The sequence below is a fragment of the Parasteatoda tepidariorum genome, chromosome 4 (genome assembly GCF_043381705.1).
Source record: "Parasteatoda tepidariorum isolate YZ-2023 chromosome 4, CAS_Ptep_4.0, whole genome shotgun sequence".
NCBI classification, from domain to species: Eukaryota; Metazoa; Arthropoda; class Arachnida; order Araneae; family Theridiidae; genus Parasteatoda; species Parasteatoda tepidariorum.
Window position 1 is genome coordinate 44,103,783 of NC_092207.1, and position 15,001 is coordinate 44,118,783.

Below are 15,001 nucleotides of genomic sequence, written 5' to 3' on the forward strand. Positions count from 1 at the left end.
TTAAGGAAAAAAAAATCACCGGTGTTTCAGGTTGTATTTTATAACCATAAAATATTAAAATGCTAAATGGGACATTTTTCACTTATTTGAACCAAATTATGCACAAAATGAATGAAAAATATGTTTAATAAAAATTCTGCATCGAAAACCAACGATTGTGCCATCTCGAGTATTACTAAATAAAACTGCCTTTTTACGGAATAATATATGAAAGAATAAGCAAACCAGCAATAAAATAAAACACTTTAATACTATGGATACTAAATAAAAGTTTTCTTTTTTTACCATTTGCCAGATATATTGGATCTGTTTCATTTTCCAACTTTTTGAAATAATGAAGCACTTCGCTATAGCTCCAGCCTTTTGCACCTTGAGCAGCCCAATCATTATAGTTCTGTTTATTTCCTCGAACCACAATTTCACTATTCAACAAACTTGATCCTCCCAGTCCTTTTCCGCTTGGCCACACTATTTGCTAAAGAAATGAAAAGTTTCAGCTTTGAAACTATGTCATGCATTGTTGTTACTCTTTAAAATCTATCATTTCCCTTTACAAAAAAAGATGGTATTTTTGAGGTATATTTAAGGTTGTTTTCATGACGTATATCTGAGGTTGAAATTGAGGTGTATTTGGTGAGGTTCAGTTGGGTGTAAAAACTCATATAATTGACAATAATGTTTCACTGGAGGCAAAGCTAATCTTAAAGCACTACTAAGAATCCGATAGCTTGTTTGCAAAACTTTCTAATGGGTTTACCAAATAAGATATCGTTAAGTTTGACGATTTTTTAAAATTAAAAATAAATAATGCTAAATTTACTAAATTAGAATTTAAATAATATAATTCAACATTCGCTACTTACTTACATACGTTACGATTTACTGGAATGCTAGATTTATGTAAAAGGAAAATGAGTTAACGCTGTTTTGCGAAGACCTATTACCATAAAAATAAAAAAATGGCCTTAGTTTAAGTGCCTTACACTTGAAGCAATTTGATGATTTTAAACTGTATATATAAACTTGGCATGGAAAATTATATGGGCCTTAGAGAGGATAAATAATTTAAACATTTTAAAAGTTATTAAATTTTTTTAAAAATCGCCAATTTGGTGGCATTTTTCCACCAAGGTGAAAATTATCAAAATCACTGCCTTATTCTCAGTTTTTGCAAATTTTTATGAGCCCAGGTAATGCAGTAATAAGTTGTAGAAATAAGTTTTTTAAATATTAAAAAATTAGACCACAAACACTTTTTATTTGCATAATTTAGTGGCTTTTCTCCATACTGACGTTTTGCACTATTTACAAAATAAGCATAGACAGCGCTGGCTTTAGATAGACTAAACTTCATGAGTGACAGTTGCAAACTCACAGCAGTTATAAAAATAGCATATTATTCGCAAAAGGAATAATTTCATATAAGGACGGAGCCTTCGGAAAAATAGCTTTAAAGTATTTCATAACATAAATTGAAAGAACTTTCATGTTCTTTGTGATTAAGTTCTTCTTAATTCTATAATCTGTGTTTGTTGTGTGTTGTATAATCCTTTTTTAGTAAAATTATAAACATCATTAATGCGATCTATTTAGTGGAGGAATAATGTACACCGAAGAGCCATTACATTATGACCACCCTGCTAATAACATGTAGGACCACCTTTAGCCCTCAAAACTGCTAGCACCCGCCGTGGCATTGATTCCACAAGGTGCTGATAGGTAGTCTGAGGTATCTGGTACCAAGCGCTCACCAACTGGTCCTGCAATTCCCTCACATTGCGAGGGGGTAGCGTGACAGCACGAATTTGGTTTTCCAAGTAAGACCACAAATGCTCTATTGTTTAAAGGTCAGGGGAATTTGGGGGCCAAGACATGACTTAAAAGTCACAGGAATACTCCTCGAACCAATCCACGACGATTCGACCCTTATGACATGGTGCATTATCCTGTTGGTAAACACCATCCCCCGCAGGAAGAACTGTTGCCATGAATGAGTGAACCTGGCCTGCAACTATGTTCAAGTAGCTTACAGACGTCAGGGATTGTTCTATGAGGATTATGGGTCCTAATGTGCCCCATGAAAACATTGTTCCTGGGCGAGAAACCATGAAAACCTGGGCGAGCCCATTGTTATAGATGGAGGGTGGTCATAATGTAATGGCTCTTCGGTGTATATATTGTGATATAAACCAGCTGTTTCCAATATTTTTCTACTGTGGAATCCCAAAATGATCAACTTTCTTTTGACGGAATCCCGAGACAATTGTAATATTATTTTACAAAATAATATACTCTGAAAAATTCCGGATTAAATTCTGGAATAAAGTACCGGAACTTTAGATACATCGTCCGTAAAATCCGTTTTGCAGTTAAATCTTTTTTACCGTAAAACTCTTTTTACCGTAAAATGTATTATACCGCATTTTTTCAGTAATATTTATTTAATTAGAGTGATTCAGTGATTTACGGTAATTATTGCAGTAAAAATTACAGTCTATCAGATTTTTTATTTCGCCTCATATTTCGATAAAAACGGATTTTTCGGTAAAAAGTACCGGCACCCTGAGTCCCGGTACTTTTTACCGTAATTTAAACCAAAAAGTTTTGGCAGTGCATAGAAAGATTTCGACGTGGGGATAAGATTACACAAACCTCTTTTTCATAATACTTACCCTATTTTTTAGATTAGTTGCAGCATATTTTTGTGGAACAGTCTTATATGCCCAGTCAATATCTGAAAACCAGAAATTCAACCCATATGCTGGAATATCATTTAAAAGCGGTGGATCTCTACCAGCTTCCAACAGTAATACGGTTACGCATGGTAATTCAGAAAGACGGGCAGCGACTGTGGAACCCGCAGATCCAGCACCAACTTGGAAGATGATGAAAGACAGAGGGTTAAAAATAGAAGTTTCACAGAAATAATATTCTATTTCTAACAAAACTAATATTTTACAATAAAACTAATCTACTTCAGATCTTTCTAAATAACTAAATTAATCTTTCTATAACCAAATCTATGTGAAGTATTTATTTTTTAATATGAAGCTTTTAGACAGTTTTCATATGGACTGAGGTACATATAAACAACAGTATTCATATGATATTTTAACAGCACAAAAATAACTTTATTTTTTTATTTCGCATTCCCTTGAATCTTATTAAAAATATTAATTTTATGGTTAGCAAAATACCGATTATATAATTGTCTTCAGTTTTAATGATAAATACGGATTATTTTTTTGATATGAAATTTTAAAAACGAAAGCAGATACTTAATTTTTACTGACAGCTGAAAATTTTACAAATTATTAGTTATTTTACAAAATAAATATTACAAATTCAATTTTTTTATTTTTTGAAAAAAAAAACTTTTCTTTCTTAAATCATTTTATGCACAAAGTAATCATACAAATTCAATTTTTTAATTTTTCAACAGAAACAAAGTTTTTGTAAGAAAATGTATACATCCTTCTAAAATATTTTTTCGTGGATTAAAGTCTGTAATTCAATGTATTTGTTATTTTAGCAACAGCAAAATAATTGTCATAATACTATATTTTCCTTATAATAACTTCATTCCAGTCGTAATTCCATTAGTCATGAGATATTCAATTTGTTTATGCATCAAAAAATATGAAATTTATAGTTCAATGTATCCAGTTTTAGTGAAACATCGGGATTATTTATTGATATTATATATTGAATTATTATTGAATTTTGATATATTGAATTAATTTTGTCAAGATATAAAAGCTTTGATATTCACAATTTCTTAAATTCTATTTTACAAACTTTATTTACCATTTTTCAAGAATAAAAATTGAATCTTTTAACCATATTTTTATAAAAGAATCTATATTAAAATTGCCTTTTACTAAAATACTTTTTCATGTAGAATGAAATTATAGGTAACAAATATATAAAAATACTAAATAAAAAAGTATATTTATATGAAGAAAGTAACGCTTTTGAATGTGATTTTCTAACTTTAAATATCGTCTGCATAAAATAATTAAAATCGAAGAAAACAGATAAAAATAATGCATAAAAAGTATGCTTATTCAGAGAAAGTAGCACTTTTGTGTGTGATTTCCTAACTTAAAATTTCATCTGCATAAATTAATTAGCACATTTAAGATTAAAGCCTCGAACCATTAAAATTGAGTCCTAGTGTGAAAATCTGATCATTAGAACAAAAGTTATTTAAAATGTTCGTTTCTTTTTATTGCATAGTGCATTCTATCTATAATGCATAATAATTTTTGAATAAAAATTTAATTTCCTTTTACCTATGATGTAATCGTATTCCGAACGAATGGAATTCGGAGTTCGAGTTGGAGATGGCGAATTCTTTTGAGAGGCTAGAGACATGAGCATGAGTGGAAGAAAGGCCGAGTGAGCAAGGGGTGTGGGATAAGAGCTTTCCCTCGCTAGGTCGAACATCTTTGAGCTTGGAAAAGTGATTTAAATGACCTGTTGAGACAAGAGAAATATAATTTAATTGCTAATGATAGAGTTCTACAGACAAATCTGTAATACTTTTTGTTCATCTTAAATATTTTTAACGATATTTAAATACTATACCAGCAATGCAATTTTTAAATTGTCTTTTGATCTAATTTTCGAAAGGAAATATGAAAAAATTCCTATTTTCGACGTGAAACTTTCATTCTTCGTTGCCGACTGATTAAAAAGTAAAATTGTCAGAAATTTTTTTGTGAAACATGAAGACCTGTTAATGAAATCCTCTAGTTTTTAAAACTTTAAGAAAAGGACCAAAATAAGAAAGTTTTTTTTTTGGGGGGGGGGGAGAAGAAGTTATAATATTTGTATAGTTTATCAAATTGTATTTTTTTTTGGTTGGTTAATATCTAATGATGAAAAATTTATTTTTAATTGAACTTTATTTTTCATTTAACATCTATCTGATTCGATAACTTTATGGATAATGGTATGAATTTCTTAAGTATAGTTAATCATTTTTAATGCATGCCGAATCATTTCATGCATACTGAATTATATTAATGCCGAATAAATTGGAAAAGATTTGCTGAAGATAGTTAATTTGCTAACGATATGAGCTAACAAGCATAAAGTTAAAGGAAAGAATGCATATTATTTATAATAGTTAGAAGTTCTTATTCACACTTGTAAAAGAAATTGATTTTATGCGGAGTATAGAAATAGATATTTTAGAAGCTGTCAAAGTAAGAATGATTGTGTAACTCTGCAATTGAGAAGTGATATAGGAATTTGCGAAATTAATTTTTCTTATTTACTTGTGCTTTACTTATACAGTTTAAAAAATGTTCTTAAATGTAGAAACCATTCTAAGTTTAAGCACATGTTTATTATCTTATTTAATAAACATGAAAAATGTTTTGAATTATTTGGTAAGCACATTTTTATATCATTTTAAAGGATGTAATTTTAAGCAGCAAAATGCAAAGTGGGTGACCGATTTCGTTCAAATTTTGTATTTTGATATGTAAAATTACATTCTTTAGAATGATGTAAAAAATTGTAAAGCTCACAATTCAAAATTTTTTCGATTATTATCCAATTATAAGATCAAAAGTTATTCAGAGTGGTCCGTTTATTTTTTTGCTCACGGTACAAATCTGCTTTTTGAAAAGTGGAGTTACTTTTTCTCCACTATTTTCCGGTATTTATTATTTTTTGAAAAAAATATATACCAAATCTATACTTGAAAAATATATACATCAAACCAAGTCGAGTACTATGGTTTGAATTTTTTATCAGCATTTGAAGACCACAGGTGAAAACGGTTTATGTTTATAAAAGCTGATTCGGCGAAAAATATTTCAGAGAGAGGAAAAGATGGATTTTTCTACAGTCTGGCCCATCTGAACTGTGTAATAACTCCAAGGGAAGATCAATTTTTCAAGTTACTGATTTCTCAAAACTTTGTAATATTTAAAATGCTATAAATGGCGATCCAGTCGCTATTTTAGTGAAAAATGTGGCATGAAATAAAAAATTTGATATGAGTCTTAATTTAAGAATTAAATCAAAATCAATTTGTACAAAAACAAAATCACTTCAAACGAACTAACTTTTTTAATTTTGCATCAAAGCAAACAAGTTTATTAAATTTAGCAAAATCAAACAACTGTAGAGTTTAGTTATTCTTAAAAATATACATACAATTTATTAAAATGTAAATACCTGATAAGCGAAAAAGAGAATATAAAACATAATTTATATGATAAAAAATAAACTTGAGAAGAATTTTATTTTTTTACCATATGTACATATTTTTACCAATGTATAAAACCTTTTCATATTACAATTACATATTTAAATAATGATTACAAGTTTCATATATTTTGTTGAAAAACTTACCTTTCCACAATTTATAAAAGAAAAAAACACTATTTAGAGAAATACTTTTAACGCAGCATATATTTGAAATTGAAAAACATGAATGCAAGGTGGATTATTTCTGAACTATTAGTCTCTATCAGCTGGTTAGATTTTACAAGCTTTCAATGACATCAGAGCAGTTAAGGAAGGTATATTACGATTATTATATTATATGTATTATTAGGTATATTAGGTATATTATTAGGTATATTACGATTTTTGTCTTCATCCGAAACATTATTGAAGATTCAGTTCTTATCTTAGGAGTAGATTTATGTGAAAGTTTTATTATAGTTTAAGGATCGTGACAGTTTAGATGAAATTTTATTTATTCATAAACCTGGTGCAGCTGTCTTACTTTTTGAGTTGTTTCTGTTTAATGGGGCTTTTATTTATATTAAAATGGTAATAAATTGAATGTCCTTCATAATAGAGGATTCATGACTTAGAAATAATTCTTATTTTTAAAAATTTAATAATGTTTATAGTGCAGTAAAAATTAAAAAAAAAATCGTTAATATCAGAAATTTTCTTTTTTCAGGGGGAAAATGCTAAGTACCTTCCTCTTAGCAAATGGTAAAATGTTAATTGAACTCACACATTTTGTTTTAAAAAAATGAAGGGGTTTAATGAGGTAGAACCATAAATACTGCTATCTAGGCAAGTGAGGTATTGTTTCCGGTGCAGTTTTTTTGTGCCTAATAGAATGAGACCAAATACTAAAGATATAGGAGTCATCATGGTTTTTATGTATAAAAAATAGAATGTTTAGCTTACGCTTATTTGCGCATCTGTATTAATATCTCAACTAAAGTAAGCTTTCTTTAATAATTAAAAAATGAATATTTTTTCCCCGCTGTATCGAAAGAAAAGAGCAATCAACGAAACTAAATACTTCAGAAGTTGCAAAGGTTTTGTCTTTAAAAATAAATATTTTTTAGTTGCACTTATTCACACGCTTCTTTTAAGCTGTTTATTCTATCGATTCGAATTTAATTTTTTGCGACCCATTCAATAAAAGCACAAGAAAAAATACAGCTTGACTATATAGCCAAGAAATATCAATATCGAAAGTGTAAACTAAGTACAAAACATACTACACTTGTTCCTGAAACCGTTATAACTTCGAAACTATTAGTTCTATCGTCTGGAACTGCATTGAATTTAGCTTAAAAATATGCATTGGAAGCAATACCTCTTTTATCTAGTAAGTAATATTTAAGTTCCTTCCTCAATTTACTTCTCTTCCTGCCAAAAACGGAAGTGTGGGTTCGTCCTATTTTTACCACTTCCTAGGAGGACGGTACGTCGTTAGCACAATTACTTGCGATTTCGATGAAAATATACATTTATGAAGACAAAGCTCTTGCATTGTCTACGAAAGCTAACTTAACATTTAATGTATGGCCATTCGAATATTACGAAAGTACTTAAGGTTGGGGAGTTAGTGATTTACTTATTTTTAATTACAAATGGTTGGAGGTGGATGAAACTTACGTTAAATCACTAAAATCTACTTAATTTAAATCTTTTTTAAACTGAAAATGATTTTTGAAGCTACTTTTTAGCGAAAAGCATAAAAATTTCTCTTGAAAGATTTTTTTTAAAAATTAGCATTTATCTTGGGGAAGTAAACTATTCATATCTGTCGTAACATATTTGCCGTGCGAAATATATTTTTCTCACCATCCAGACTGCTGAAAATGCCCTAGATGGTTCAAATTTAATTGCTTGAGCTTTATGACTTTCTAAAACTGATTAGTAAGTAATGCTTTTTTCTCATTTTCCTTTTAGTGGATTTTAGTTTTCATAGCTGCAATTTTTTAAATGAAAATAAAAAAAATGTTACATTGTACTATTACTAGCGAAAATAAGACTTTAGGAATACAGGTAATTACTACAGGTATTTCATCGCACACTACAGGTATTTCATTAATTACAAGCTGGTGTAAGTGCATGGAAGAATGCTTGCTTTAAATCACTAAAATCTCCTTAATTTAAATCTTCTTTTTTAAATTAAAAATGCTTGCTGTGGCTAGTCCTTAGCACCCAGCATAATAATTTCCTTTGAAAGATGTGCATTAAAACATTTTTTTTAAAGTTAGCATTTATCTAGGCGACTTTTATATCTGTCGTAACATATTAGTTGTGAGAAATATATTTTCTCACCACCCAAGCTGCTGAAAATGTCCCAGATGGTTCAAATTTAATTGTTTGAGCTTTGTTACTTTTTAAAACATATTAGCAAATAATGCTTTTTTTTCTTATTTTTCTTTTATTTGATTTCAGTTTTCGCAGCGGTATTTTAAAATTAATTCTTTTTTTTAAAAATTATACTACCACTTGTGAAAATAAGACTTTTACAATAAACAATACAGTTATTTCATCGCAGAAACTGGGGCTTTTCAGGTTGTAAAACCAATAAGAGTTTCAAATAAAAAAATTTTGTGAAAATTTAAAAAAACAAACTCTTTTATATATTAACTTTTTTTGATAAGATGGAGGTTTAAGAGGTAAACTTTTGATTGAGCTTATTAAACACTGTAGGATATAAATGAATTGCAAAATCGTATAGAAATAAATAGCAAGAACTCGTTATAATAAGTACAGAATGTCACAAGAAATCCGTTATTACTTTAAATTTCTATGTCACCGACAAAATCCTAGCATTAAAGATACAAAAACTATGTTTATAAATAGTTGAAAATTATTAGCCTTCCGCTATTGAGACCATTTTTTTAGGGTAATGCATTTTTCAACTATTTAAATGAGCACTATTATATGAAAAATGTTAAAATGAAAAACATATTTATTTTTTTCTGGTATAAATATTAAAAATCCATAAAGAACACCGTTACCTCCTTACAATATTAACACCTTATATTAGGGAGACCGGAAAGTAAAGTCGTTTCGGCGCATTAAATATTCGTTAGTCTTAAAAACAAATTCATTTTCTTTTTCGGTTCATTTCGATTCATTTTCTATCAGGCATAGAAAGGTTGTTGCTAATGAGAGTGAATATATTATTGATTGAAAATGAAATCTTGATAACAAATATCAAATGCACCTAAACGACATTACTTTCCCGTCCTAATATTTTATGAAGCAATTCGTGTACGACCACGTAGCAAGTTATCTCTTTCCCATCAGAAGAAAAATTCTACTGTTATTTTTAAAATTATTGCCATGCACTTTAAAAGAATGCACCTTTTTTTTTGTCACATATCTAAAATGCTCCCTCGTTTTCCTAAATTACACTTTTTCCATTAGTATTCACTATTATCAATGATAATAAAAGATATTGCTCTTCATTTTATTTTAATTTTGCAAAAACCTGTTATGATTTAGGAGAAAACATGTTGGTCAACATGTTTCGAAATTTCTGTCTTTTATAAAATAGAGAACTATTTATATGCAGATTTACGTACAATCTGTATACAAAAGCTGTCAACTTTATTTTAAATAAAAATAGTTATCCATAATAAAATAAAAAAATGTTCGTTGAAATGGACTTTGATATTTTCTATTTAAGAAACACAGCTGTTTTTACGACTGATTTATATTTTTGACTCAAATTATAAAGAATGCATTTTGGAAAATCCGCTCCAAATAGTTTTAGAGTTTCCTACTGTAAATTATAATTTTTGCATCTCTAGAACTATTTGTGTAAAGCAAAAAAACATTAAGACAGAAAAAATATGTTTAGAAGTAATTTTTAATAATAATTGAATAATTTTTCGTTTGAAAAAATCTTTACGTTGCATTTTTTACATGGCATTTTACATTACGAGATGATTCATTCCTTATTTAAATCCTTTTAAAAAATTATTATTTAAAACTAATTGCAAATCACAAACCCCTTACCTCCTAGGTGCTTTCGTAACAAATTAACCACTACAAATTAAATATTTACTTAGCTTTTATCTAAAATGTAAGAGTCTTGTATTCGCAAATACAAGTTCGTAATTTCAACCAACTTCCAGAAATAGTGCTCACAAGGAATGCGGCAAACTGTGCTAGCGACGAATTGTACCCCCGACGAAATTTGACGACGACAAATTGCGCCTTGGCAAATTGTCACTGCAACAAACTGACGTCGAACCTCGTTATATACCATGAAAGATTTTTTTTTCGAGAAATATAATCGAAATAGATACATTTATGAATTTGAATTATGACTATTAATGAATTTATGTAGTAAGACTTTGGTAACGGTATTTGAAAACCTAATCTTTAAGAAACTCGCAATTATTGTTAATTTAAAATAGGGTTCATAAAACTATCATGTTCTGATGAATTCAGTGGCGTAATTGAGCAATCTGGTAACCGAGAAGATAATGACAAATAACATCATTTACGCGCTAAGTATACGTGAACTAGACGTTAGATACTAAATTACTCTTATCTTCAATTAACTCAAAAATTTTCACTTTAAAAAGTGAAGGTTATTTAAAAGGTATACGTTACCAAATTGTTAGGAAAGTAAGCAACACACATACAAACAAGTTAAGCAATAACTTCGATTCACTATCTGCAGGTAATCTTTTCTTAAGTTAATGAAGTAAACGGGACATTGCAGTGACAGATTTTTTCTTTTTAAAATATATAGTTACTAATGAAAAATGAAAACAACTCTTCACTTATGCTTAGTGACATGTCACATCTTTATGCAAAGTGATTACTGCGAATATTGTTTGATAGATAAGTAAAAATAACAAAGTAAAATTGTCAAGAATTGATGATATTTAAACGCTCTAAAAGATTGAATATATTTTAATTTCAAAATTTCTCAGGTTCTGTCCTTTGCATTTATAAAATTTTGGATAAAAATAACTTAATTTTTTGATATATTTTTCCAACATTTTTCAAACTATGCAAAGCATTTGACTTTATTAGTTAAAAAATGCTTGTTAAAATAGATAACCTTGCAGAAAAATAAAGCTCACAATGAAAAAATGTTTTCAGAAAAAAAACCCAAGCATTTATTATTTCATTCTTTTGATAAGAGTTAGGGGGAACGAATACTTTAATTTATGTTGAATAGTTAGTTCATACGGTAATGCAATCAACATTACTGTAGGAGTTTTGAAATGATTGAAATCTTGTATCGCTTGCAGGCCTCCATTGGCATCGGAGCTATATTGGAAATTAATATGCGCTAGCTTTTCAGAAACTGGTTAAAACTTTGAGTGCAATATCCAAACTTCACAGATGCGAAAGAGATTTATTGAAAACATAGCGAGAAACACACTTTGTACTGAAGAAAAGTTAATACCTAGGAATAATTTTTGGCAGGGGAATTTTAACGCATGCTCCTTGAACCTTAAATGTTTACGCTTTGCAAAATCTCTCTATACAACTTTATTAAGCTTGATACGATAAGTATGACATAAAATCTTGAAATCAAAAAACTTGTTTTTATCAACTTTAAAGCAATGAAATTAAGAATGGTATTTATGTCGAATGGTTTTTCAAGTTCTTCTAAAACATTTAATATCCCATAACAGAAAGATAAAAACACAGTTATAGCTAACATTATGAATGATAGAGCAATGACTAATAGCAGAACAACTGATGAACAAGCAACTGATAGCTCTATGAAAATAACGTGTTACTTTTCTTTTAATGAGTTATTTGATTCATATCCTGTCATTTTATTTCCTTTATCTTCTCTATAGTTTAATTTTTGCTGCCTTATTACCTTTAATGCAACTTTTACCTATTCTCTTATGGAAGATACTTATGTTTTCTTATTGTATGCAGTTTTATACATCATTTTATAGAATGAAATTTTGTATGGAAAAGTATAAAATTTTAAACGAAATTGGTAAAGTAGTTTTGGAGAAATCGACTTTTAAAAATACCACATGTTTTTAAAATTTGATTACTCAGGAGCTATTTTTCTCTAATTTTGTATTTTGCCATGCAAAATTACATTTTATAAGAGGTTTAAAAAATTGTACACCTTAAAACTCAAACATTTTTCAACTATTATTAAGTAAAATAATAAAATAACAAATACTTACTGAAAGTTATTTTTTGCATGAAAATTTCTTTGGATAAACAAATTTTATGAATGTGAGCAAAAGTTTTTCAGTCAGCTTAAAAAGTTCTCGTAGCAAAATACGCATTTATAAGAGCATTTTATATAAAAAGCATTTTATAAGAGGTTTAAAAAATTGTACACCTTAAAATTCAAACATTTTTCAACTATTATTAAGTAAAATAATAAAATAACAAATACTTACTGTAAGTTATTTTTTGCATGAAAATTTCTTTGGATAAACAAATTTTATGAATGTGAGCAAAAGTTTTTCAGTTATCTTAAAAAGTTCTCGTAGCAAAATACGCAAAGAGTAAAATTAACATTAAGGATGCCAAACTTTGTGACCATATTTCCTGGATTACGGCTGACTGCTATATTTTGGGGGTTAGAAATCTGAATCTATCGAATAAAAGGTTGGTTTACTCAGATAAAGGACGCTTTGGGGACTGATTTCGTTGCGGTTTCTTTCGAAATTATTTAAAAGTTATTCAAGACCCATAAATTAATTAACATCATAAGCATAATTAACTTTGTAATTTTCATGATAAAATGGTTTTTTGGAAATTACTTAAAAGTTATTTAAGAGAAATAAATTAATTAAATAATAAATATAATTAACATAACTACATAAACCATAAACGTTTTTTTTTAAAAAAATCATTTAAAAGTTATTCAAGAGCCATAGATTAATTAACAAATTTCAATGCTGCATTTAATCTATAAAAGTTTTAATGAATGCACTGGGTTATATTTTGAATCATTTGCTAGTTAGTTTTTTTTAAATGTTCAACGAAAAAGCAGTAATTTATTATTCCAAAAAAATTTTAAACTAAGAAAATTTGCATACATTGCATGAATGCTAGACATTTTTCTAGCTTTCTTCAAAAAATTCACAAAATGCAATGAAAATGTAAGATAATATAAATAAGTTTTCTATGTAATTATTCTTAATGCTGGTGTGTCTTATTTTATTTTCCAAAGCGCTCTTATGTTTTAAACAAAAAAATTAACTTGCTCTTATTCAATACAGTTAAAAAAAATACTACTCATTTTCAAATTTAATTAACAAATTTTCTACGTAAAACACTTGTTTAGACGTTAATTACATTTACTAGCATTGTTCTTTTCGTTTTCGTTTTATAACATCGTGAATTAAAAAAAAATGCTTGCTTTGTTGAAAATGGCTTGCTTTGGCTCTTAGTGCAAATAAATAAGACAGGAGAACAATTTATAAGAGACTAAATTAAAAGAAAAATAATTGCGTTCTTCTTAAAAACATTTTAAATATATAAAAACCGTGATGCATGATTAAGTTAAGTTTATTAACAGTGATTTTTATGTTATATCAGGGTTCCAGGTCCTTTAACAAAGTAAAAATTAAGGACTTTTCTGAGAACAATTAAGGCTTTTCGTAAAATTAAGCACTTTTTCGAAAAATTGAGGACTTTAAAAATAGTATGATTGTTTATCATCGAATATACATATACCACCAGTGACAGTGCCAATTTTTTACCTTTCTTGGAAAAAATCAATAAGTAAAAAGGAAAGATTAAAAACAGTTTTATTATAATGTAAGTACTGATAGAATTGTATTAATAAACAAGGTTCGCCAAAGTAGGCAAAGCAATCTTTGAAAAGCCGGATTTGTTTTTTTTAAAAATATTTTCAGATTGTTAAGGGTTAACGACATCTATGAAACTAATCCGTATTCCATTTTTATTGATTTCATTGAAATTGAATTGCAAAATAAAGAGCAGAAATTAAGATTTGCAATGTTTTTTATATATTTAAAAAAGAGTTAAGAAAGAAATTTAAGAAAAAAACATTGAAAAAATTATTAAAGCAAGTTTTTATAATTTGATGCTAGACAGGTATTACATATGCAGTTGAGGGCGAATCATGCTAAATATTCAGTTATACCAAAAAATTATTTCTTTTCTATTAATAAAATGTTTCATTTATAAGGATATGTATTAAATGAATTAATACTAAAAAGCTGAATTAAAGTTATGCATGAGAGTAATTCTCGTAACTATGTCATGTTAAATTAAGTCCTATTTCAAATAAAAATAGGCCATATTAATATCTAAGCACTTTCACAACAAATAAATTTTTCCATACTTCTCCAGAAATACTTAAAGAATTATTTTATAACTTCAGAAGTGTTAGTGTGATCATGAGATTTCTTATAGTTATAATTATGTTTAAAGCTTTTAGAGGTTTGATTATACAATAAATTACAAGCGGAAAATAGTGTTTTTAGACTCCCTGCGCCAAAAAAGTTATCAATAAATTGTTACTTGTTACAATTATTTTGGTTATTATAGGCAATAATCGCCCAAAATTTCGTAGGCCAAGCTTAAATATTTATGAAAATATGGACATTATTATAAAAAGCTATTTTTTTGTTATAACTTTGAAAATACTTTATAAAATTAAACAATTTTTTTGAGAAATTTAAAATTAATTACAAAACTTCTTTTTTTAAGATTTGAAAAAAAAAAAATTCGTTGAAAACTGAAATCTAATATAAATAATTCTCTTACGTGGCTCCCAAATTTT

The 15,001-nt window shown here is 28.0% G+C and overlaps 1 protein-coding gene across 4 annotated transcripts in view; it reads right to left on the bottom strand.

The window, feature by feature from the left end:
• The window catches only part of LOC107443921 (glucose dehydrogenase [FAD, quinone]), a 127,303-nt gene that overhangs the window by 17,407 nt on the left and 94,895 nt on the right, over nucleotides 1-15,001 (bottom strand). For 2 of the 4 annotated variants that reach the window (XM_043055416.2, XM_043055415.2), the window contains exons 1-4: nucleotides 6,373-6,667; nucleotides 4,296-4,479; nucleotides 2,673-2,875; nucleotides 286-475 (exon numbers count right to left, since the gene is read on the bottom strand). In XM_043055416.2, coding sequence (XP_042911350.1) covers nucleotides 286-475; nucleotides 2,673-2,875; nucleotides 4,296-4,449 — 547 coding nt within the window. In that variant the 5' untranslated portion in view covers nucleotides 4,450-4,479; nucleotides 6,373-6,667. Of the gene's footprint in view, nucleotides 1-285; nucleotides 476-2,672; nucleotides 2,876-4,295; nucleotides 4,480-6,372; nucleotides 6,668-15,001 lie in introns of those variants that run through there. The other 2 variants (XM_071179732.1, XM_071179733.1) reach the window with 2 other exon arrangements.